Consider the following 22,468-nt stretch of genomic DNA (forward strand, 5'->3'; position numbering starts at 1 on the left):
CGATCAGCAAGAAACAGCTGTGTTTCTGCTTTAGAACATGTGTCATCGCCGTAGTCCTTATGGACAGCAGTTCTACCCAGCATGAAAAGTAACAAGACATCAGTGTCTTGCAGTTACGGTGTAGTGGTTATAGTGACTGTAATGCAGGGGTGGGCAATAAACGGCCCCTCACCTGTCGATGAACTACACATCCCAGCATGCCTTGCCTTAGTGTTTCTATTTGGCCATGCTGAAACTGATGCAGGGCATGCTGGGATGTGTAGTTCATCAACAGCTGGAGGGCCACTTATTGCCCACCTCTGCTGTAATGCATTGTGATCACTTCATTATAAATATCATACCAATGCCAGAGTAATACATTCCAGCATAATAGGTGATGCAGGAATGTTTTATGTTCATGGAGAGGGTCAGGTAGGCAAGTATGATTAAATCGTATGGGAATTTAACATTGTATATTTATGTGGCAAATTGCCAAGCCATGCTATGGATTTCTATCCTCCTGTATCCCTCCTATTATCCCTATAGATTGTAAGCTTGCGAGCAGGGCCTTCTACCTCTGTCGGTTCATTTAATCGCTGTTGTTTCCAATTTTAAAGCACAACGGAATTTGCTATGATATATAAGAAACTGTAAATAAATAATCATTGCATAAAAAGACTCTCCTCCGGCAGCATTGTGTTGCATTTAGTCACATTAAACCTTGAAATCTTGTTAACATGGCATATTGTATTCCTATATCTTATTTAATAGCCCAGAACTGTCAATCTGTGAGTGTGTGTATAACTCTGGGTGGAGTCATAGAGTGAACTCCTCCCAGCAATATACACACTAAAAGATTGACAGGTTTGGGCTATACCGACTGCTGCCACCTGTACGCCCAGTGGCCTCTTCCCTTCCCACGGGCTCCTGCTTACCTGGACTTCTGGCACACAGCCGGAGGAGCAGCAGACAACAGCACACAGTGGTCCGCAGCCTGATACCCCATCTCACTGCACCGCGTCGCCCCCCCCCTCCCCTGTAGTCTCACCGTCACCTGCTAAACGCCGGCTAGGCTCAGGTGTACTGCTACTTGCCGGCAGAAGACCGGAAAGAGCCTGTCAACAATAGCGATTTGACCGGCACCTCCTGAAGCAAGTGAGAGGGGTCAGGGCCGGTGCAAGGTTCATCCTTTGATAAAGCTACCAGGAGTAGCGAAACGCGTAAGAGGACCCTTTGTCACATCCTCCCAACCTTTTTATTCTCTACTGCCGGTTTGGAGAACTCCAATTGGATGCTACATTTCCACCTCTCCAATTTGGATACAAACCTAATTGCCCCACCAGGAGGTTGAGGACATTGCCGCACTTCAGCATCACGCCTTGGAAGGAGTTGGTTATTTGTGCCATCTTGGGCCACTCCTGTCCCACAGCGACATCACGGCGGTTCTCCCCCTGGGCCATCTGGGACTGTTTATCAGTTCAAGTCTCTATGGTTGGTGAGGATTGTTAACTTTTTCTTTGCTATATGTGCTGATAACCAGAAACTACACAGCATCTATTTTAAACACTGCTGGTGACCTTCACCTTTTAATATACGTTTGCTATTAAAATCTTGTAATAGATGAACCAATCAATAATTTTTCTTCATTTAGCGCTGCTCACTTGTTTTATTTTTGTTCTTTGGTTTTCACGGGACTGACCATACCATTACAGAGCAGCAGCTGGGTAAGAACAGCTCCTGACAGGCGCCCCAGGTCCCATCTCACCACGATTATGTATGTATGTATGTATGTATGCGTGTGTATATGTGTATATATATATATATATATTGCATTAAAGGATTTTAATCGGATAAAACACAGTATCCCAGGTACATTACAAAAGAGCCTCGTACCAAATAGATTTGCTCTGTGGGCTGGATACCACAAGGTTTGACAAATATGCCAAAGGCAAAGCTGCTCACGTTACAGGAACGGATTGCGCCCGATATCCCGCAGATGATCCGCCTCGCTGGATTGCCGTGCAGGTAAACGGGGAGAGACCAGGGACAGTGGACTCCTGGAGAGCGAGAGCCAGCCAGCTACAGGAACAAACACACTGTTGGGAGACGTAGGCCACGCCCAGGTGCGCCGCAGACGCCATCCTCGCTGGCGCATACTCCCGCCGCTTCTCCACTTCCGCCTGGTTCCCATGAATAGCCGGAACTTAGTATCGGGCATAGGAACCAAAAAACAGGTCTGGGAAGTGCGGGGAACCGTAAGACGGCAGCACAGCACCGGATGTTTTCATTCCGGCGTCATCGTTGGCATGGAGACGCGATGTAGCCATCCCTAGGATATGACATCAATAATATACATCAAAATAATACATAATGCAAATAAATAGAATGGATGGTTGCTGCATGTGCTGTGGGAGCGGGTCAAATGTTAAATTGAGACTATATTATCACTTCTGACACAAGGAGTGTCTGTACCCTATGACCTCGCTACCAACAGCACAGGCAGGTTACATCAAAAATAAATTTCTCTTTCAATGGTCCTGGTGACACAGCTCAACACTGGGGATGTAGGAGGGTCCGAAGGAGCCAGGCACCTATCCTAAAGCTTTAGAGGGTAGGCTCCTCCCCTACTGCATCCCTGGACTCTTCAGTTCGTGTTAGGTGCCCACTGGAGTGGGTGCTATTCTAAAGGGCTGCAGGAGCAGCCGAAGAATTAGAGTAGTTAGGGTTTTTTTATTATTTTATTAACTATTACCCTAGCTAGGTAGGCACAGTGTGAGGATTTTCATAGTGAATCCTCACACTGCTAGCGCAGCAGGAGCTGACAGAAGCGCGTCCTGTCAGCTCTCTGTGCACAGGGTAGACTCTGTCTGGTCTCCCTGTGCTGCGCTTACAGCCTCTATTAAGAGGCTGCCTGGGCTCCGGAGTAGCCTGAAACCGGCTCCACATTTAGGTGGGGATCATGGGGGACAGGCGCTCCGTGATGGCGGCGGCCATTTTATGCGGAGCTTACACGCTGAGCTCCTGACTGAGAGGACAGCAGCGCTGTGACAGGCATGTTCCAAGTGGTCCCCATTTGAGGGGGAGATACTGGAACAAGGAAATCCTACCTAAGGAGCGGCTAGCTGGGGGTGGTTGGCGCCAAAAGGTCACGGACCCCGCAGCAGCAGGGACTTTGGTCTCTTCCTTCACTCTGACTTTGGCGCCTTTCAGAACGCTTGCAGCGGAGCTGAGCTGGCTTATTGATCCTGGCAGAGTGACTTGGATTTCCTGGGCATCGCTTCCCCGCAGTTGAAACCTACAGACAGCTAAGTGATTGGGTGCATTGACTTTGTATAAACGCTTGTACAATTGTTTGCACTGTGTATATTGAGATATATATATATACGCTTCACTTGCATCATGTCTGAGCATCAGGCTGTGGTTTTGGGGGAGGGAGTCCTTAGTGCACTGAGCGCGTGCAATGTTTGCACACAAAAGTTTGTCCCTGAGCAGATGGCCAAGGGGGGCTTATGTATTACTTGCGCTGATGTGAGACCCATGGGCAGTGAACACCATAGGGGAGAGCAGAGTGAACCTGCGTGGGCCAGTGCCCTAGGCAGGTCGGTAAACGCTTTGGTGCAGCTTCTGGACAGGCAGAGTGATGTGCTGGTAGAATCACAGAGACCTATGCCATCATCTCAGCAGTCGTCTGGCTCCTTACCTCTTACCCAGGCAGATCCTGCACTTATTCAGGTGATGCAGGATACTGCTAAGGGGATCAACAGATTCAGTGAAATACTGGACAAAATGGATGAGGTTACAGGGACCCCTAAAAGGTCTTATGCTATGCCTAATGTGTTAGAGGAAGAGGAAGGAGAGTATACTGACACACCCTGGGACCAGGGTGATGATTTTGAAGAGACCTCTGCTGCTGGTATAGAGGATCTTATTGTGGCTGTAAAACAGGCGTTAAAACTGTCTGTTGAGGATAAGACCCCTGTTAAGGGTGTTTTTAAGCGACAGCGAAAGGAGGCTGTTACTTTTCCCTCAGATGAGGGGTTACAGGAACTATTGGAAGGGGCTTGGAAAACCCCAGATAAGAGGCTACAGATGCCTAAAAGATTCCTTAGTCTGTACCCCATGCCGGAGTCTCATTCTGAACTCTGGGAAAAGGTGCCTGTTGTGGATGCTTCTGTGGCACGCTTATCAAAAGCTACGGTATTACCTGTACAGGGTGGTGCAGCTTTTAAAGATGCTGTGGATAAAAAGCTAGAGGGAAACCTCAAGGCTATTTTTGAAGGGGTGGGGTTTACCCTGCGTCCCCTTATTGCTTCAGCCTGGGTCTCTAAGGCCATTATAGAGTGGGCTGGTGAGCTATGCACCATGCTGCAGGCTGACCACGGTGCTTTGCTGGTAGCAGAAAAGATTAAGGCCGCTGCAGAATATGCGGTGGAAGCAGAGGAGGAAGCTCTTAAAATGGCTACCAGAGTATCCACAGTCTCCATAAATGCCAGGAGGGTACTCTGGCTTAAGGCCTGGGAAGCGGACAATGAGTCCAAAAAGGCCTTAGAAATGTTAGCTTTCAAGGGAAAGTTACTTTTTGGTTCTGAGCTTGAGGAGATTATAAAACAAGCCACAGGCGGCAAGAGTACGTTTCTGCCGGCCTCCTCAACAAAGCAGTCATCCAGATTTGCTGCTTTTAGGCCGTCCTTTCGGCCCTCCCCTAGAGGTGGTGCGTCCTTTCGGGGACAATCGTTCAGGGGAAAGTTCCAGAACTCCAGGGGCAAATCCCAAAGGTCCAAGTTTGGCTCTTTCAATAAGAAGCCTGCCTCTAAAGGAGAGGAAAAACCCTCCGCATGACTGCCAGGGGATCAGCCCGGCAGGGATAAAGGTGGGGGGGCGTCTTACACACTTCAGAGACGCTTGGGCTTCTCTAGACCAGGATACCTGGGTCTTAGAGATTATTACCCAGGGTTACAAAATCCCTTTCAGAGGGCGGACTCCAAAGAGGTTCATCCCCACACCCATACCAAAGCAGGCGCTCCTGCGCACAGCTCTTATGAGAGCGGCTCATTCCCTTTTGGAAAAAGGGGTGGTAGTCCCGGTTCCCAGGGCAGAGTGGAAGAAAGGATTTTACTCCACGCTGTTCCTGGTGCCCAAACCAGACGGGTCTTTCAGACCAATACTAAATTTGAAGTCCTTAAATGTTCACCTTTGGGTAGACCATTTCAAAATGGAGTCTTTGAGAACTGTACTCCTGAGTCTGGACCAGGGAGAATTTCTGGCGTCCATGGATGTCCAGGACGCATATCTGCACGTTCCCATTCACCCGGAACATCAGATGCTGTTGAGATTTGCCATAGGAGACCTGCATTTACAGTTCCGGGCGTTACCCTTTGGCCTAGCAACCGCGCCAAGGGTATTTACAAAAATAATGTCTGTGATGGCGGCAGTGCTGAGGCTCAGGGGAATCACAGTAATACCCTATTTGGACGATCTCCTGTTCAAAGCAGAATCAGCAACACTGCTTCAAAGTCATTTAAAAGAGGCCATCAGTTTTTTGCAGGCTCACGGCTGGATTTTAAACTTACAAAAATCTCAGTTGGTACCATCACAGAGGATCCAGTTCTTGGGAGTCATACTGGATACCCATCTCCATCGGGTATTCCTCCCGGAGATAAAGGCCAGGGACCTGGTCAATCTAGTTCAGGAGATCCTCAGTGCTCCGAGCTTGTCAGTATGGAGGTGCCTCAAACTCCTGGGGAAAATGGTGGCGTCATTCGAAACGCTTCAATTTGCCAGGTTCCACTCTCGAGTATTCCAATGGAACATTTTGTCAGCCTGGTCAGGAAACACTTTGACCATGAAGACGGAGTTGATAGTGCTGTCCGCAGACACTCGGGACTCCTTGAAATGGTGGACAGAGGTAGATTCCCTTCAGTGGGGTCGGTCATTACAGACCTGGGACTGGTTGATAGTAACTACCGATGCCAGTCTCAGGGGCTGGGGGGCAGTAGCCCTGGATCTCAGGCTGCAGGGCCTGTGGACGGCAGAGGAATCAGCGTTGCCAATCAACATCTTGGAGCTGAGAGCTGTCTGGAAAGTGATTTCCTTGGCGGGAGACAGGTTAAGGAACTCCCCCTTGAGGATTCAGACCGACAATGCCACAGCTGTGGCGTATCTGAATCACCAGGGAGGTACACGCAGCAGATTGGCCATGTGGGAGGTGTCCAGAATCTTTCTATGGGCGGAACAGAATGTTCCTGCAGTATCGGCTATATTCATTCCAGGAGTGGAGAATATAGAAGCAGACTTCCTGAGCAGGGAGGAGCTCAAGGAAGGAGAATGGAGCCTACACCCTCAGGTGTTTCACCAGATCACTGCAATGTGGGGAACTCCGGATTTGGACCTAATGGCATCCAGGTTCAACCATCAGGTGCCCAGGTTCTATGCCAGAACGAGAGATCCGCTAGCAGAGGCAGTGGATGCTATGACTACCCATTGGCAGGGAGATCTTCTTTATGCATTCCCTCCTATTCCGATGTTAGCAAGACTGTTAAAGAGGGTACAGGACCAGAAGGTCCCGGTGATCCTTGTGGCTCCAGATTGGCCAAGGAGGTCTTGGTATTCGAGGCTTCAGAGGTTATCAGTGGATTCATGGCGTCTACCTCTGAGACCAGACTTGTTAAGACAAGGCCCATTCAATCATCTGGATTCCGATCGATTGATTTTGACGGCTTGGTTATTGAAACCGCCATTTTGAAAAAGAAAGGATTTTCTGACGCAGTAGTGCAGACTATGATAAAAGCCAGAAAGGCTGTTTCTTCTGCAAATTATTATAGAGTCTGGAAGACTTATATTAGATGGTGTGAGAGGCAAAAAGCTCACACATCTCACTTCAAATTATCAAAAATGTTGGATTTTTTACAAGATGGATTTTCTTCGGGCCTAAGCCTTCAGTCGTTGAAGGTGCAGATTTCGGCCTTGTCCATCTATTTTCAAAAAAGAATTGCCATTTTACCGGAGATTCAAACTTTTTTACAAGGGGTATCCAAACTGAAACCCCCTTACAAGCAACCAGTAGCACCTTGGGACCTGTCACTGGTTTTGGATTGCCTTCAGAAGGCACCTTTTGAGCCTTTGAGGTCGGCTGACTTTAAGTTTCTCACGTGGAAGTTAGTGTTTTTGTTAGCAGTAGCATCTGCTAAGAGGGTGTCTGAGTTGGGAGCCTTGTCATGCAAATCTCCCTTCTTAATCTTTCACGATGACAGGGCTGTTCTGAGAACAGTGCCGCAATTTTTACCGAAGGTAGTCTCTGCCTTCCATTTAAATCAGGAGATAGTTCTACCTGTGTTTCAACCCCCAGAGGGTTCCAAGAAAAGGGACAAGTTGAAGACTTTGGATGTTGTGCGTGCCTTACGCATATATGTGGACAGAGTGAAGAGTGTTAGAAAGACTGACACTTTATTGGTATTGTATGACGTACATAAAATTGGTTGGCCTGCATCTAAGCAGACCATTGCTAGGTGGTTGCGATCTGTGATAGCTTTTGCATACACCAAAGTGGGTAGGCCTGTACCGGCCAGAATTAATGCGCATACCACCAGGTCAGTTGCTACCTCTTGGGCGGTCCGACATGGGGCCACAGCGGAGCAGGTTTGCAGAGCTGCCACTTGGTCATCTGTTCACACATTTGCCAAATTCTATAGGTTCCATGAGTTCGCGTCGGAGGACGCATCATTCGGGCGAGCAGTGCTGAGAGCTGCAGACCTGAGCGTACCCTCCCAAAGGACCGGCTCTGGAACGTCCCAGTGTTGAGCTGTGTCACCAGGACCATTGAAAGAGAAAAAGGGATTTTTGTAAGAACTTACCGTTCGAATCCCTTTCTCTGATATGGTCCTGGTGACACAGCGATCCCTCCCTTACGCTCAGTAAGTATGCCAGAATTTCATGATGTTCATGTTAAAATGGTTAAAAGTTAACAGTTTCTGTTATAAAATGTGCATATAATATGTGCAGGCGTTTGTACTGAGTTAATGTATTCCAGTGGCTTTGAAAGTTGAACTGAAGAGTCCAGGGATGCAGTAGGGGAGGAGCCTACCCTCTAAAGCTTTAGGATAGGTGCCTGGCTCCTTCGGACCCTCCTACATCCCCAGTGTTGAGCTGTGTCACCAGGACCATATCAGAGAAAGGGATTCGAACGGTAAGTTCTTACAAAAATCCCTTTATAACAAAAGGAAACCTATAAGAGAACCTATAAATGCACCAAGAGATTCAATTCATCTAGATGATGTATCAAAATAAGGCCAGTGGGTCACCAAGACCCAAAACAGGCTCCACCATCAATTCACCACCACACAATTAAATGAAAATGGACATATTAAATTCCTCATTGAGACCTGAGGGGGCAAGTGATTTCAAATTATATGCCGATCACCCCCTCTTCAAAGTGGCGGGATGTGGTCTATCGGCATGAATTTAAATTCATTCATTCGGTGGCCACAGTTTGCATAATGTCTAGCGACAGGAGGAGTAGTGCTCTCAATTTTTACCAGAGCTTTTTTCACAGAGGAGCGGTGTGCCGCAATCCTTTCCTTCAAGGTTCGGACGGTTTTCCCCACATACACCTTGTGGCATGGGCAAACCACTATGTATATGACATATTTGGTGTCGCAGTCCATACGGTACTTTAACTCGTACGTTTGGCCAGTTGTCCTATGCTGTCAGCTGCTGCCTGTGATGATAAATTTGCAATTGACGCATCCGGAGCACTTAAATGATCCTTTCTTACTGCCCAACCACGTTCCCACTCTGTCCACTCTGGGACTGATATCAGAATAGATAACTTGTTGTTTAATATTCTGGCTACATTTGTAGCAGAACAGGGGTGGTCTCCTGCATGTTTCTCCCAATGCAGGGTCTGTGCTAAGGATGTGCCAGTGCGCCATTATGGAAGCTCTTACTTTCCAGGATGTAATAGAGTATGTGTTGGAGAACACCATCCTCTCCATTTTATACATATATACACTAGTAGTCCAGGCACTCAGGCAGAGATGGAGCAATGACTTGGGTGTCCCTCTTTCCAATCAGGAAAATTACATACAACAAAGCAGATTTGTATAACTGCACGGCGGCAGTATCAAGTAGAAAGAAACTATGTACACAGGACTGTGTGGGTCAACGTTTCGGGCTGGTGGCCCTTTATTTGTCTTGATAAAGGGCCACCAGCCGGAAACGTTGACCCACACAGTCCTGTGTACATTGTTTCTTTCTACTTGATACTGCAGCCGTGCAGTTATACAAATCTTGCGAGTGCCCTCTGCTTTGTTGTACGTGTGTGTGTGTGTGTATATATATATGTGTGTGTGTGTGTGTGTGTGTATGTGTGTATATATATATATATATATATATATATATATATATATATATATATGTGTATATGGATGGTGTAGACTGTTTCTTTTTGTCTATATATATATATAAAAAATATTTTCTTCAGTGAAAGTCCTCGGAGTGACGCCTATTATTGCCCTCTATCCATTATCTTGAGGAAGGCACCCGGGGCCCGTCATTTATATTCAGAAGAGTGCCGGCTCGCATCCAATTCTATGTGTGTGTATATATATATATATATATATATATATATATATATATATATATATATATTTATATTAGGGCGGAGTGAAAAAACTGAAATTGAGAAATTCAAAATCAGCTAGTGTGGGAAAGTTGTGACTTTACCTGAATAAGAAACGTGCAAAAGCTTTTTGATCTGGGTCAACATCTTCTGTTCTGGCAAGAGGCCTGAAGTTTCACTTTTTTGGTGACAATGACGAAAACTGTAATGATGCTCCGATCTAGTCAAAATTATGTCATGATGTCTTAGAGTGGTTTATTATTATTATACCTTAGCTTAGTAAAAGAGAGTACGAGCTTGTCCTACTGCAGTGACTGACTTTCGCGGAAGGAAAAAAATCCCTGATAAATGAGCCGTTTTCATGGTTTCAATTGTGAATATGGTTTTCTCAGAAACATGTTTTTTTTTGTTTTGGGGGGGGGGGGGGGGGGAGGATGCTCTGTAAATGATGTGATAAAGAAAAGAAAAAAGGGTAAATCCCTTTTGTTTGCCTTTAATAGAATAGTGCACCTATTTGTCTTCTAATGCCCAACAAACATGTGCAGAGAGAGTTAAATTTGTGTGAGTTATTTTGTTTCAGTGCAGGGTAAATTCTGGCTGCTTTTTTTTACACTGCAATTTAGATTTCAGTTTCAACACACCCCACCCATATCTAACTCACTCTGCACATGTTACATCTGCCCCCCTGCAGTGCAGCATTTATTTGCCCATTTTGAGAACAAATTTTTACTGCAATCAGGTTTGAATAAGGGCCAAAAGGCAGTGATACAACCGTTCACAGAAAAGTCTCATTACCTTTTCACTAGTAATGATGCTGACCGTTCATACATTCGGCCTGCTATCATTTAGATAGCAGCACCGATATGGATAGGGGCGCCCCTGTCCTTTACCGCACGCTGGCTCCATTATACATGGGGGAGAAGCGGTATCAGTGCACATAACGTGTGCTGATACACCTTCTCCCCCATAACGATCTTTCATACATCTGCCCCATTGTGTCTTATCAATAAGAGTGTCTGGTTGTCAGATCTTGCTAATAAGAAATAACTGTTGCAGTCTGTTATTGAAAAACTGTAACTGTTACAATAAGTATTAAAAGTAACAGTGTAAACTGTTTAATGTAGCATTTTAAATATCACTAAACATTGGATGTATTTGTTTATTACATCATAATACACTTCAATGTATTTAACTGTTAATATATTGGCTTAACTTTTGTCATAACCATATGCTGTAATGTAGCCCTTTCATGTTCCTAGCATAGGGGATGCAAACTGTTTTCAAATAAATAATCTGACAATACAATACAATAAATAGAAGTGTTTTAAATCCTGCACCTAAAGAACAGAATGTAATGCATTGTTACTGACCTTACTGTAGCATTCAGTAAAGAGTTTGTTGGACACATAGGTGCACTATTCTACTAAAGGCAAACAAGGGATTTACACCCTTGTATTGTATTTTTTTCACCAAGTTTCTTTTCTTGATCACATCAGTTACAGAGCATTCTCTACAAAAAATAAATAAATAAAAAAAAAACACGTTCCGAAGAAAACACCATATTAACAATTGAAACCATGAAAATGGGTCATTTATCAGGGATTTTATCTCCCACCAAAGTCAGTCACTTTGCACTAGGACAAGCTCGTACTCTCTTTTACTAAGCTAAAGTATATTAATAAACCACTCCAAGATATCATGACATAATTTTAACTAGATCGGAGCATCATCACAGTTTTCGTCATTTTCACCAAAAAAGTGAAACTTTAGGCCTCTTGCCAGAACAGAAGATGTTGACCCAGATCAAAAAGCTTTTGCACGTTTCTTATTCAGGTCAAGTCACAACTTTCCCACACTAGCCGATTTTGAATTTCTCAATTTCAGTTCTTTCACTCCGCCCTAATGTATATGTTATATTATACTGTAGTTTGTAATGTACATTTCTAATATAAAATGTGCCCATCCGATTGAAAAAAATTCCCCTATCTGGTGGTCAGCACACTGCCCTAAAAAAATTCTAGAACCAGCACTGTTTTATATGCATTTATATCACAACGCGACATTGGCATTTTTAGTGGATATTTTGCGCATCTCAAATGTTTTCATTCAAAGGGTCAATTTTGGGATCTAGGCCTTGATCTCTTTTTAGAACGTATTCATTTTATATTTTCTATGGGAGCATAATCCTGTATTTCTAATGCACGTATACTGCCTTGCTATTGGTGGTATGTGATCCATGGTGATTGGTATGTTTCTGTTTCAAGGAAGGAAGGATCATACAATTGTGAAGGAAGAGTTCAATAAACATGTTCAAACTGATGACAGTGAATTTGAGGATTTGGAGTCGGAGGAGGTGGTGGTTGAAAATGAAAGTTATGCCAACCTGAAAAAAAAGCAGTCCAAGAAATACCACTGGAACACCAAAGCCGTACATGCAGAGAATGCCAAACTCTACAAACACTTCCGTGCAAAACAAGTAAGTCTTGGCCCTATGGCCCTAGTGCAGTCCATTTCTTTTCTAAAGCCTGTACACAAATCGCTATATTGCCTGTGCCGTTAAATAGTGATATATATACCCAATATTTCTCCGAATTACGTGTTTCGTAAACACTTATCAGATTGTCCCTACAGCACAGCCAATGCCGATAAATTGGCATGTCTGGCTGTGTATATGGGCGATCTGCCTACACCCGTTTACTGGCTGAAGGAACTGACATCATAGCTGGGTGGGCAAATTGAAATACCCACCCAATTGTGACTTCAGTATGTGTATACCAAATCGCTGTGTTGGCTGTGTACCCAGCCTAAGTTATTAATGCAATTTTATAGAGAAACCAATATTACAATGTGCTTTCTTCTCTATGATGGGTTGTTCTATCATTTTAGGGTGATCTTGGCGTTCTGTGATAGGTTCATACATTTGTGGGCTGATCCCTCATTTTTACGTCCCGATCCAAACGACTGAAAGTTCCAAGCAGCGGGCATCGATTACTGACGATGCTCCTGGAAACTGGCATAAAAACTGCATGATAGAAATCCTGGCTTGCTAGTCCTGATCTGTTTGTGGTCGGAATCTGTGAGTTCAGACATGTTGGATTTCTCCAATCCCCAGATCCCCCGACCCATACATCGGCAGAATGAGGAATTGCCCTGATCTCCCATGATGTATATAATGGATGAAGCCGTTGCTGTATCCTTGGCTACATCTAATCTGTACCCAAGTCAACTGTTTCTGACTCTAGTGCCAAAAACCCCAAGCACTCTGACACTTCAAAGCGACTACAGGGTCCTAATTACTAAGGCCATCATGCTTTAATCTGTATAAAATTGAATAGGTTGCCAACAATGAATATGAACGATGGTATGAAATAAAATCTATATATTTCCATTTCCATGCAATCTATCAGACTTCTGTTCAATTGCACAAGTGTTGATGTGAGTACAGAGCCGGATTCTGAGTCGAATGTAATGCAAGTGCACTTCTGGGCAACTGAAGCAAGTGGAATGTTAATGACCTTATACACTGTATAGTCCTAAAAAACTAATTTCCCTGTTCTTCTCTCCATAAGACCAGCCTCCATCATTATCATCTGTACTTACACCTATCACATGCTAGGAGCAGGAGTTCCATCTAAATTTGGCTTTCGTTTAGCACATGCTTGAGAATAGTGCGTAACATGCACCTGAAACCCCTCTCCCTCAAACACATGCAGAGCTCTGTTATCTTGCCTATGTATGCAACCAAGAAACGTCCTGTCATTGGCCATTATAGGTTGGTATAAATGCGTATGCAGCCTACGACGTGAGTGCAGTTTGCTGCCGCTGTATTATGTCATGCATATGACTCAAAACCTGCACAACAGTCTCTAAAAGTACATTTCAGGTTTCATTACCAGGCAATGATTGCGTTAAAATGGGTCAGTGTAAGTGTGCTCACCTTGGACTACTATCATTTGCTTGTAATTCCTCCTCATACGGAATAATGTGTATAATGTGTTTTTACTCGGATTACATCTTTGCTGCATTTTACAACTAGAGTAAGAAGTGACGTGAATGCATTTTCTAGGCTTCCAAGAAATACCAGTCCATGCTACAGGAGAGGATGAAACTCCCAGCATGGGAACAGCAAGACCCAATACTTAAGCTGTTGTCACAGCATCAGGTTCTGGTTGTAAGTGGAATGACTGGGTAAGTAAGTATTGTGCTTATGGGAGTTGTTACCTTTTAATTTGTGCTCTGTATACGTTTAGTGTATACACATGTTCTTAAAAGAATGTAGACCATGGAGTAGATGTACTAAAGTTTTTCAAAGTGGTGGTGTTGCCCCAGGCAACTAATCCGGATCTGTTGTGACAGAATCTGGTTGGTTGTTATGGGCAACACCACTGTTAGTTTGAGAAGCTTTAGTAAATCTACCCACAAGTGTATTACAGATCACAAGTTGATAAGAATTAACGATGAAAGCAATAGATGTAGGTCTTCATCCTGTGTGTCCTACCTATGTCGGGTTGCTCCCATGCTTATATTTAACTGGAGAGGTTTTAGTTGGCCGAATTGGAAGCATACTAATCCGTTCCGTATTAGTGTACTGTGTCCCCTCACATGGCTCACTGCAGTCCCCATGTGTCACAAGGTGAGAGATGCGCTATTTTTCTATTCGATTTTTCTTTTAGAAGCATTCGATGCAGATTCAATCCTGATGCGCGTTCATGTTTAGTGGAAATCGAAAAGCAAAATAGTCTTTCCAGCCAAGACTATATAGTAGAAATCAAACGGTATATCGAATGGAATGCCAGATCTAACAGTGTGTACGCACCATAAGCTGTTCATAGGTGTCTGTCCTATATGTTCCTCTCATTTGTTTCATTAGTAACAAAATTGGGCCTGTAACTATGGTGACACGGGTTCAGTGCCTTTTTAACCAATGTATTGAGTAAATACAGAAGAAAAAAATATCAAAATGTCTGTATAATTTGAAGTTTGATCATCCTTAAATCAGTAATTTGAGCAGTGTCTGTTAGTAATCAGATATAATTTTTATGTGCGTAACCTTGTAATAGCAAAGAGCTGTTGCTCCCAAATGCTATCCTCAAAACCTGGACTGTTGGATTGCCTGATAGATATCCATGGTTAGTCATGGGTGACTGAGGGGCAGATTTATTAAGCTCGGTGAAGTGATAATGTGGCTGGTACTTTGTCACCGGACAATCAGCTCCTAACTGTGAAGTTACACGCTTGGTATGAAAAATGACAGGTAGGAGCTGATTGGCCGGTGATAAAGACCAGACACTTTATCACTTCACTGAGCTTAATAAATCTACCCCTTAATTAGTACATCAGTCAGTTTGATTATACTATTTGTGCACAGGCAGGGATATCACTAAAACCTGAACTGTTGGATTGCCTTATGGATATCCGTGCTTAGGCACGGTGACTTAATTAGTACCTCAGTCATTTTGATTATACCATTTGTGCACAAGCAGGGATATCCCTAAAACCTGGACTGTTGGCGTGCCTTGAGGACCACCGCATTTGGGAACCACTAGCTTAGAGCAATCGTAAAAGTCACTCAGTAAGCAATGTAAAAAAAATCCCACAAATAGAAAGAGTGACTGTCTTATGTTTTGCTGCCATATTTCTTGCACATCTCCTCATAGAAAAGGAACTGGGTACCGCAACAGTATTGGAAGATTTTTTTTAAAAAAATTTACCTTAAAACTTCTGCAAAGCCACAGAATATTTTGGAAATTTTTTTTTTATTAAATTGGGGAGTCTGGTTGGCAGCTATTTTATGTGGCCCTGTCTGGGCTGAAACATTATAAACTAGATCATTGTATGCTGTCACATATGCTGTCAGATTATCTCTCTGGTCCTGTTTTTTGCACCACACCTAGACAACAAGGTAAGCACTTACATGTGGGGCTAGTTGCCAAATCCTCGGCATTCCTGGAGGTGCTGGATTTCTGTTTGTTTAAAGCCACAATCATTTATACCCCTTTTACACCGCCGCAAAAATCTGTGTTTTTGCCTTGTGGACCCGGGTCAGCGGTGGTTTCAAAGGGGTTAACCCGTGTCCCTTTACACGGGACTTCTACCCAGGTCCTGACCAGGTTAGAACACAGGCAGGACCTGGGTAGAGGACAGGCTTGGTCATTCGGCCCGGCTCCCATTTACATCATTGGGGGAAGCCCAGGTGAAATTTGCCGGGACAGACTCGGTGTAAAAGGTAACTAATGCCGGGTCGCACCCAGGTTGAAGCTGGGTCCAAAATCCCAGTTGCAACCTGGCGTTTCGGTGTAAAAGGGGTATTACTAGGCAAAACCCACCTGGTATTTCTAAATAATTGCTTTAAAGAAATGGGCAGACTTGCACAAAAGTCCTCAAAACTCACCATTTAGCTCCTTTCGTCTGTGTGCACAGAACAATTTATAATTTTTGTTAGGGTGGATTACTAAAAAAAAATTGTTGTAAAAATGAATTTTTACCCCTTGGGTGGTATGCCCGGAAATTTTTCAGGCTCAGCTGCACTGCCGCAGCAGTCCTGGAAAATTTCCATACCACCAATATAGAATAGGTGCACGCCAGTGGTGTCCAGGTGTGCACCACCTCTAGACCCCCTCCCCCCCATCACCTGACCTAGTTGTCACTCATTTTACAGCAGCAGTGACGTTGGCGGCAGGCCTGGGTATGTTCGGCACCGCTCGGGGGGACTTGGGAGCGCTCCCTGCCCTTTGTCCTGCTCCAGCAAAACCCACCACTCAAGGGGTTAAGCAACTAAAAAGATCTTTGTGGGTTTTTTTTTTTTTGTTATAAAAATGTAATGCATCCTTATTTTGTCTGTGTGAAGGGGATCAGAATATTCTCTCATACACTTTCTCTCTGCAGATGTGGTAAGACAACACAGATTCCACAATTTATACTGGATGCTTCTTTGCAAGGGTCTCCCAATCATGTGGCTAATATAGTATGCACACAACCACGAAGGATATCTGCTATTTCCGTGGCTGAACGTGTGGCTCAGGAGAGAGCAGAGAGAGTCGGTGTCTCTGTGGGATACCAGATTAGACTGGAGAGTGTCAAGGTCAGTGGATACTTACTAGGTACAAGTCCACACTGGTAATGCTGGCTACTAGTAAGCCAGGAACACTAGTACAGATGCAGGAACTATATGCACTTCTTCAGTGCCCACTTCTCTTGAGCAAAGTACGCCAGACTTCTACTGGGCCCAACGTCAGAAGTGGTGGTTCAAACAAAATAGTACCACTGCACAATAGATATACTTTGTATGTGTGTTTTGTATATAATATTTGGTACTTGTTTCCTAGAACGGCCACACCGATGTTGATCGGGTCGGTCGCATCGCATGCGACCAAATCGCATGCGATGCGACTGACGCGATGGTCCCGATTTTTACATTGATTGAAATGTGAATAGGGTCCCTGGGACCCTATTTTACATTGGATTCAATGTAAAATTCTCTCCAGACCCCAATTTTAACCCCCTCAACGGCACCCCACCCCGAAGCGTGGCGAGCGGTCGGCGGTACGCGTCCTCCGACCTTTTCATACCCCTACTATCCACGTCGGCGTGGAGTTGAGAATATAAAGTGTGGCGAGCGGACGCGTATAACTTCACAGGTATACGCGTCCGCTCGCCACGCTTCGGGCTCGGTGGCTCGCTGCGCTCGCCACACTTTATATTCTCAACTCCACGCCGATGTGGATAGTAGGGGTATGAAAAGGTCGGAGGACGCACACCACCGCCCCTCGCGGGTTTGCTACGTTCGCCACGCTTCGGGTTGCCGTCAATCGTGGGGTGACGTTCACAATGGGGGGGGGGGGGGGGGGGCATATACAATGAGAAATGGGCCATATTGGCCCATTTGCCATTTTTTTCCCGATTACAATGTTAAAAATACTTTAACATTGAACCCTATGGCAAAATTGGGTGCATCGCGTCGGTCGCGTCGCATGCCATGTTAATGCACCCGACCGACGCGATGGACCCGATTTTTCCTTTGCCGGCAAAATGAACCTGATTTCAAAGGAAATCGGGTCCATCGGGGGTAATCGTGTACCTTAAGTTAAGGTACACGATTACCCCCGATTGTGGCCGTTCTAGGAAACAAGTACCTAATATTTTAATGTGTGTATGTACAGTATATGTGTGTGTGTGTATGTATATATGTATGTATGTATGTGTATATATATATATATATATATATATATATATATATATATATATATATATATATATATATATATATATATATATATATATGTGTATATATATATGTATATGTGTGTGTGTATGAGTCTATGGCCCTTTACTCTGGTTCACTCGCAAAGGAAAATGCCTTCTGAAATGAACAAAACCATGTGCACTGCAGGTGAGGCGGATGTAACGTGCAGAGAGAATTAGATTGTCTGATCTGGCTGGTTGGCACAAAAATAGGCTAATTTATGGGAGCAAATGACAATTGACCATTTGCTCCAAAATGCTGAAAAGCTGACTAAAGCAGGCATCTGATATTACCAGATTTGTGTACCAACCAGCCAGATCAGACCATAAATCTTTAGATGTATGGCAGCTTAACTCATAAATCAGTCTCATCAACTCGTGATTTTTGTGCACTCCTCGTAATTGTGCAACTGTTGTAATCTTCTAAGGTGGCCATACACTACTGCAATTTATCGTAGCATGGTGTATGGCCATCCGATCTTCCCCGGCGGCGGGATCACATGCAATATATCACATTAGTCCTTTCACATGTGATGTATTGCATGGGACTCCTGTTCCCCTCTGCCAAGCGGGGGGGTCAGGGTCAGAGTCAGAGGTCGGCCCAGCAGGCAAGACCGACCTCTGACTTGGGTCCGATGCGCACGGAACCGTGGTTTGGACCCGATGGGATAACAAAGGCATCCAATATGGGCCGATTTCTCAGCCCGATCCATCAGTAACAGGTGAAATCTTTATCATCTCAGCTGATGACTAACACAAAACAATACTTGTCTTTTTCCTTTGGTTTTAGTCTTTCGCTACCAGACTTCTGTACTGTACAACAGGTGTCCTCCTGAGGCAGCTGGAAGGAGACAGCACGTTACATGGTATCACTCACGTCATTGTGGATGAAGTCCATGAGAGGACAGAGGAAAGGTAGCCACCTACATTGCAAACTGCTCATTTGCAGCAATAAAGAGGCGCAGGGTTCCTTAACCTCCATGTTTGTTTCACCCAGTGACTTCCTGCTATTGGTGTTGAAAGATGTGATGATTCAGCGGCCAGACCTGAAAATCTTGCTCATGAGCGCCACTGTGAATGCTGAGCTTTTTTCGCAGTACTTCTTTGGGTGCCCCGTTGTACACATACCAGGTAATGGGTCAAATATGTGTAATCCTTAAAGCTGACTGTCTGCCAATCCAATTTAATAAAATTGTTAGATATTTGTAACTTAATGCATAAGCACTGTGTATCATTCACAAATATACAGTCAGATGTTACTCTGTCATTACAAAACTTGACTCAAATGGCATTTGCCTCCCTCATGCAGCTTACCCATGAAGCTCTTGGTAGTTTGTCCACTTTACCTCTAGAAACCTCACCCTCCTGCCGCAAACCGTGCTGCTATTTCCTGGGAACTGAGAGTGGAATCACATGACGGAAGTCACATTTATGTTGCTAGGAACCAGAAGGAAGCACTGTCACCTGTGCAGTGACGTGCCTCTTATACCGCACACCTCATGTTGAAAACTATTTCAATGAGAGAGTGGTGGTAGACCATTAGTATTGTGCAGTTTTTTACATTTATTTGTATGTTATGGATCAAAATGATTCCAATATTCTCTTTATTCCAGGCCGTACGTTTCCAGTTGATCAATATTTCCTGGAAGATGCCATAGCTAAAACAAGGTGAGGATGGTTCTGTTATAAGGCCAGACTTTAATTACTTGTAATTATGTACCTATTTGTGCAATTTCCCTTCCTTAGTTTGCTGGCGGCTTGTGAATTATTGTGCAAGCAACTAATAAATACTCAGGAAGGGATGCGCTAACCTCCACTACACACGCGCGCACACACACACACAGGGATCATATTCACTGGCTACCTAATTCTGAATAATTGCATATGCACTAACATATGCAATTATTAAGGCAAAGGACCGTTCTTGTGATATGACCGCTCAGCTCTTATCGCAAGAGCGGTCCTTAGTGATACGGGGCATGCTGGGAGGGAAACACTGTGGTGAAGAGAAGCCCATAGGCCTCTTCTTTATATTGCAGAAACCTGGCGCTAGAGTTTTAGTGCATGGGGGGTTTTACCGCATTTTCCTCACAGTAAGATAATTAGGGTGCCGGACGGGTTCCCAACAGTCATTTACCCGACATCGGGATCCCGACTGTCAAAACGCCGACAGCCGGGTGCCCGACGGCCACCCGCTATTTTCCCTCGTGGGGGTCCACGACCCCATAGAGCAGTGGTGTCAAACTAATGGCCCTCCAGCTGCTGTGGAACTACATGTCTCAGCATGCCCTGCCACAGTTTTAGCAGTCCATTATATAAAATCTGTGGCAGGGTATGCTGGGACGTGTAGTTCCACAACAGCTGCAGGGCCATGAGTTTGACACCACTGCCATAGAGGGAGAATAGAATACGCGAGCCACCGCGCCTGCAGCGTGGCGAGCGCAGCAAGCCCGCAACGGGCTTTTTTGCGCTCGCCATGCTGTCTGACTCCGGGCAGTCGGGATCCCGACGTCGGGATAATGACTGTCGGGATCCCGACTGTCGGAGTCGCATACCACACCCGATAATTAGCAGTAAGATATCATGTCATTTTGTCAGGTATGTGCTGGAAGATGGAAGCCCTTATCGTCGCTCCTCCAAGCATTCCTCTACACAGGAGTCAACTAAAGGGAAGAAAGGGAAGAGTTATGGAGAAGTACTGGAAGACTTGGAGCAAGCTATGACGGCCGCAGCAAGGTTGCAGGACACCAGAACAGTGAAGGATAATGTGCCAGACCAACAACTGAGCTTTAAGGAGCTTTCCACACGTTACAGTGGTAAGACTACGAAACATAACATAGGGGTTTATTCTAGTTCATTCTTTCTGACAAAATCCTTCTTAGATGGACAAAACCATGTGCACTGCGGGTGGGGCAGATGTAACTTGTGCAGAGAGAATTAGATTTGGGTGGGGTTTTTCTTCAAAGTGAGATCTATATTGCAGTGTAAAATCATGCAGTCAGTATTTTCCCTGCACAGAAACAAAACAACTCACCCAAATCTAATTTTCTCTGCACATGTTACATCTGCCCCCCTGCAGTGCACATGGTTTTGTCCATCTAAGAAGGATTTTGTCAGAAAGAATGAACTAGAATAAACCCCATAGTTCATCCACCACTGCTCAGTGAATGCTGCTCCTCTTTGATCTCTGCTGTGCTTTGAGGTGCCGCTGGCATGATTAAAGTGGCTTCTGTCACTGCCCGGGCACTTGGAAGCAGCTGCGGCACAACAATGGTAACCCAGAAAAAAAAGGCTTCGCAGGGAGCTTTCAGTGCAATCAGAAACCCCCCTGCATGCGCCACTGAAGGATAACATGTAACTGAGGCAGGCTACTGGTAGCTTTCCAAGCTCTGGTACAAGAAGGACATATCAAGAGTCCAGAGTTCCTTAAAGGGAATCGCACAATATCTGGATATTTGACCCAGTCACTGATTGTATAAAACTGAAACATTTTTATGGGTACGGTGGTCTGTGGGACCAGTTATCAGTCAACCAAAGAATCACATGGTCACTGCTCACTATGTTTTCAAATGGGGAAAAATGTTGGATTCAGTGTTTTTATTTGTTCTGAATGAATATTGAAAAGAAGTCTCCAGGCCCCTTCAATTTAAACTAAATTAGTTTTTTAAAGTGACCGTAAAATGTTATATCCTCTTATACAAAGGTTAAGAATATTTGAATCTTATTCATTTTTACATGCTATGTCACATGTGAGAGGCGGGCAGAAGTTTCCTTGCTTGATTGCGATCTTTTTTTTTATTTCTTTTTTATTGCAGGTGTTCATAAATCTGTCATCGGCACTCTGGCCGGTATGGACTTAGATAAAATTAATCTGGAGTTAATTGAAGCTTTGCTTGAATGGATAGTCAGTAGAGACCACTCGTACCCACCAGGTTGGTAAATGCGACCGTTGCTAATTTTTTACTTATTTTTGGGGGGTTTGTTTTTTTAAACTCTTCCCCCAAACTTCTTATTGTGGTGATCCTACACTGGTAGGATCGCTGTACTGTTTGTTTATTTATTACCAGTTATTTATATAGCACACACATATTCCGCAGCGCTGTACAGGTAACATTTTTTGAAGATTCACATCCGTCCCTGCCCCAGTGGAGCTTACAATGTATATTCCCTACCACATGTACACGCACACACAGACATTCTAAGGTTAATTTTGTTGGCAGCCAATTAACCAACCGGTATATTTTTGAATTGTGGGACGAAACCCACGCAAGCACGGGGAGAATATACAAACTCCACACAGTTAGGGCCATGGTAGGAATCCAACCCATGACCTCAGTGCTGTGATGCTAACCATTACATTATCCATGCTGCCCATAGAGTCTACCTACTCTTGCCTGGTCACCCTTCAATTTATTCAGGGATTATAACACTGTAGAGGTGTCACAGGGGTACAATATCCACAATTCAGAGGTGGTGACAATTGTACCTTAAAACAAAAATGAGGCAATAATATAATTGACTCTTTATATATCTATACTTCACAGTAATTGGTGACCTCTTCTGAACTAGACCATATAGGGTGTAACCTTAGCGAGGTGCCTCAGGCAGTGTTATTACTATGCCCTTATGTAT

General features: G+C 44.5%; 1 protein-coding gene across 1 annotated transcript in view; it reads left to right on the forward strand.

Annotated features, from left to right (window-relative positions):
• The window catches only part of DHX57 (DExH-box helicase 57), a 95,616-nt gene that overhangs the window by 58,243 nt on the left and 14,905 nt on the right, over window positions 1–22,468 (forward strand). The window contains exons 6-13 of the mRNA XM_083176062.1: window positions 11,860–12,071; window positions 13,662–13,783; window positions 16,481–16,676; window positions 18,627–18,751; window positions 18,834–18,967; window positions 19,450–19,504; window positions 20,435–20,652; window positions 21,652–21,768. Coding sequence (XP_083032188.1) covers window positions 11,860–12,071; window positions 13,662–13,783; window positions 16,481–16,676; window positions 18,627–18,751; window positions 18,834–18,967; window positions 19,450–19,504; window positions 20,435–20,652; window positions 21,652–21,768 — 1,179 coding nt within the window. The remainder of the gene's footprint in view (window positions 1–11,859; window positions 12,072–13,661; window positions 13,784–16,480; window positions 16,677–18,626; window positions 18,752–18,833; window positions 18,968–19,449; window positions 19,505–20,434; window positions 20,653–21,651; window positions 21,769–22,468) is intronic.

The sequence above is a fragment of the Crinia signifera genome, chromosome 3 (genome assembly GCF_055691185.1).
Source record: "Crinia signifera chromosome 3, ASM5569118v1, whole genome shotgun sequence".
Lineage (NCBI taxonomy): Eukaryota > Metazoa > Chordata > Amphibia > Anura > Myobatrachidae > Crinia > Crinia signifera.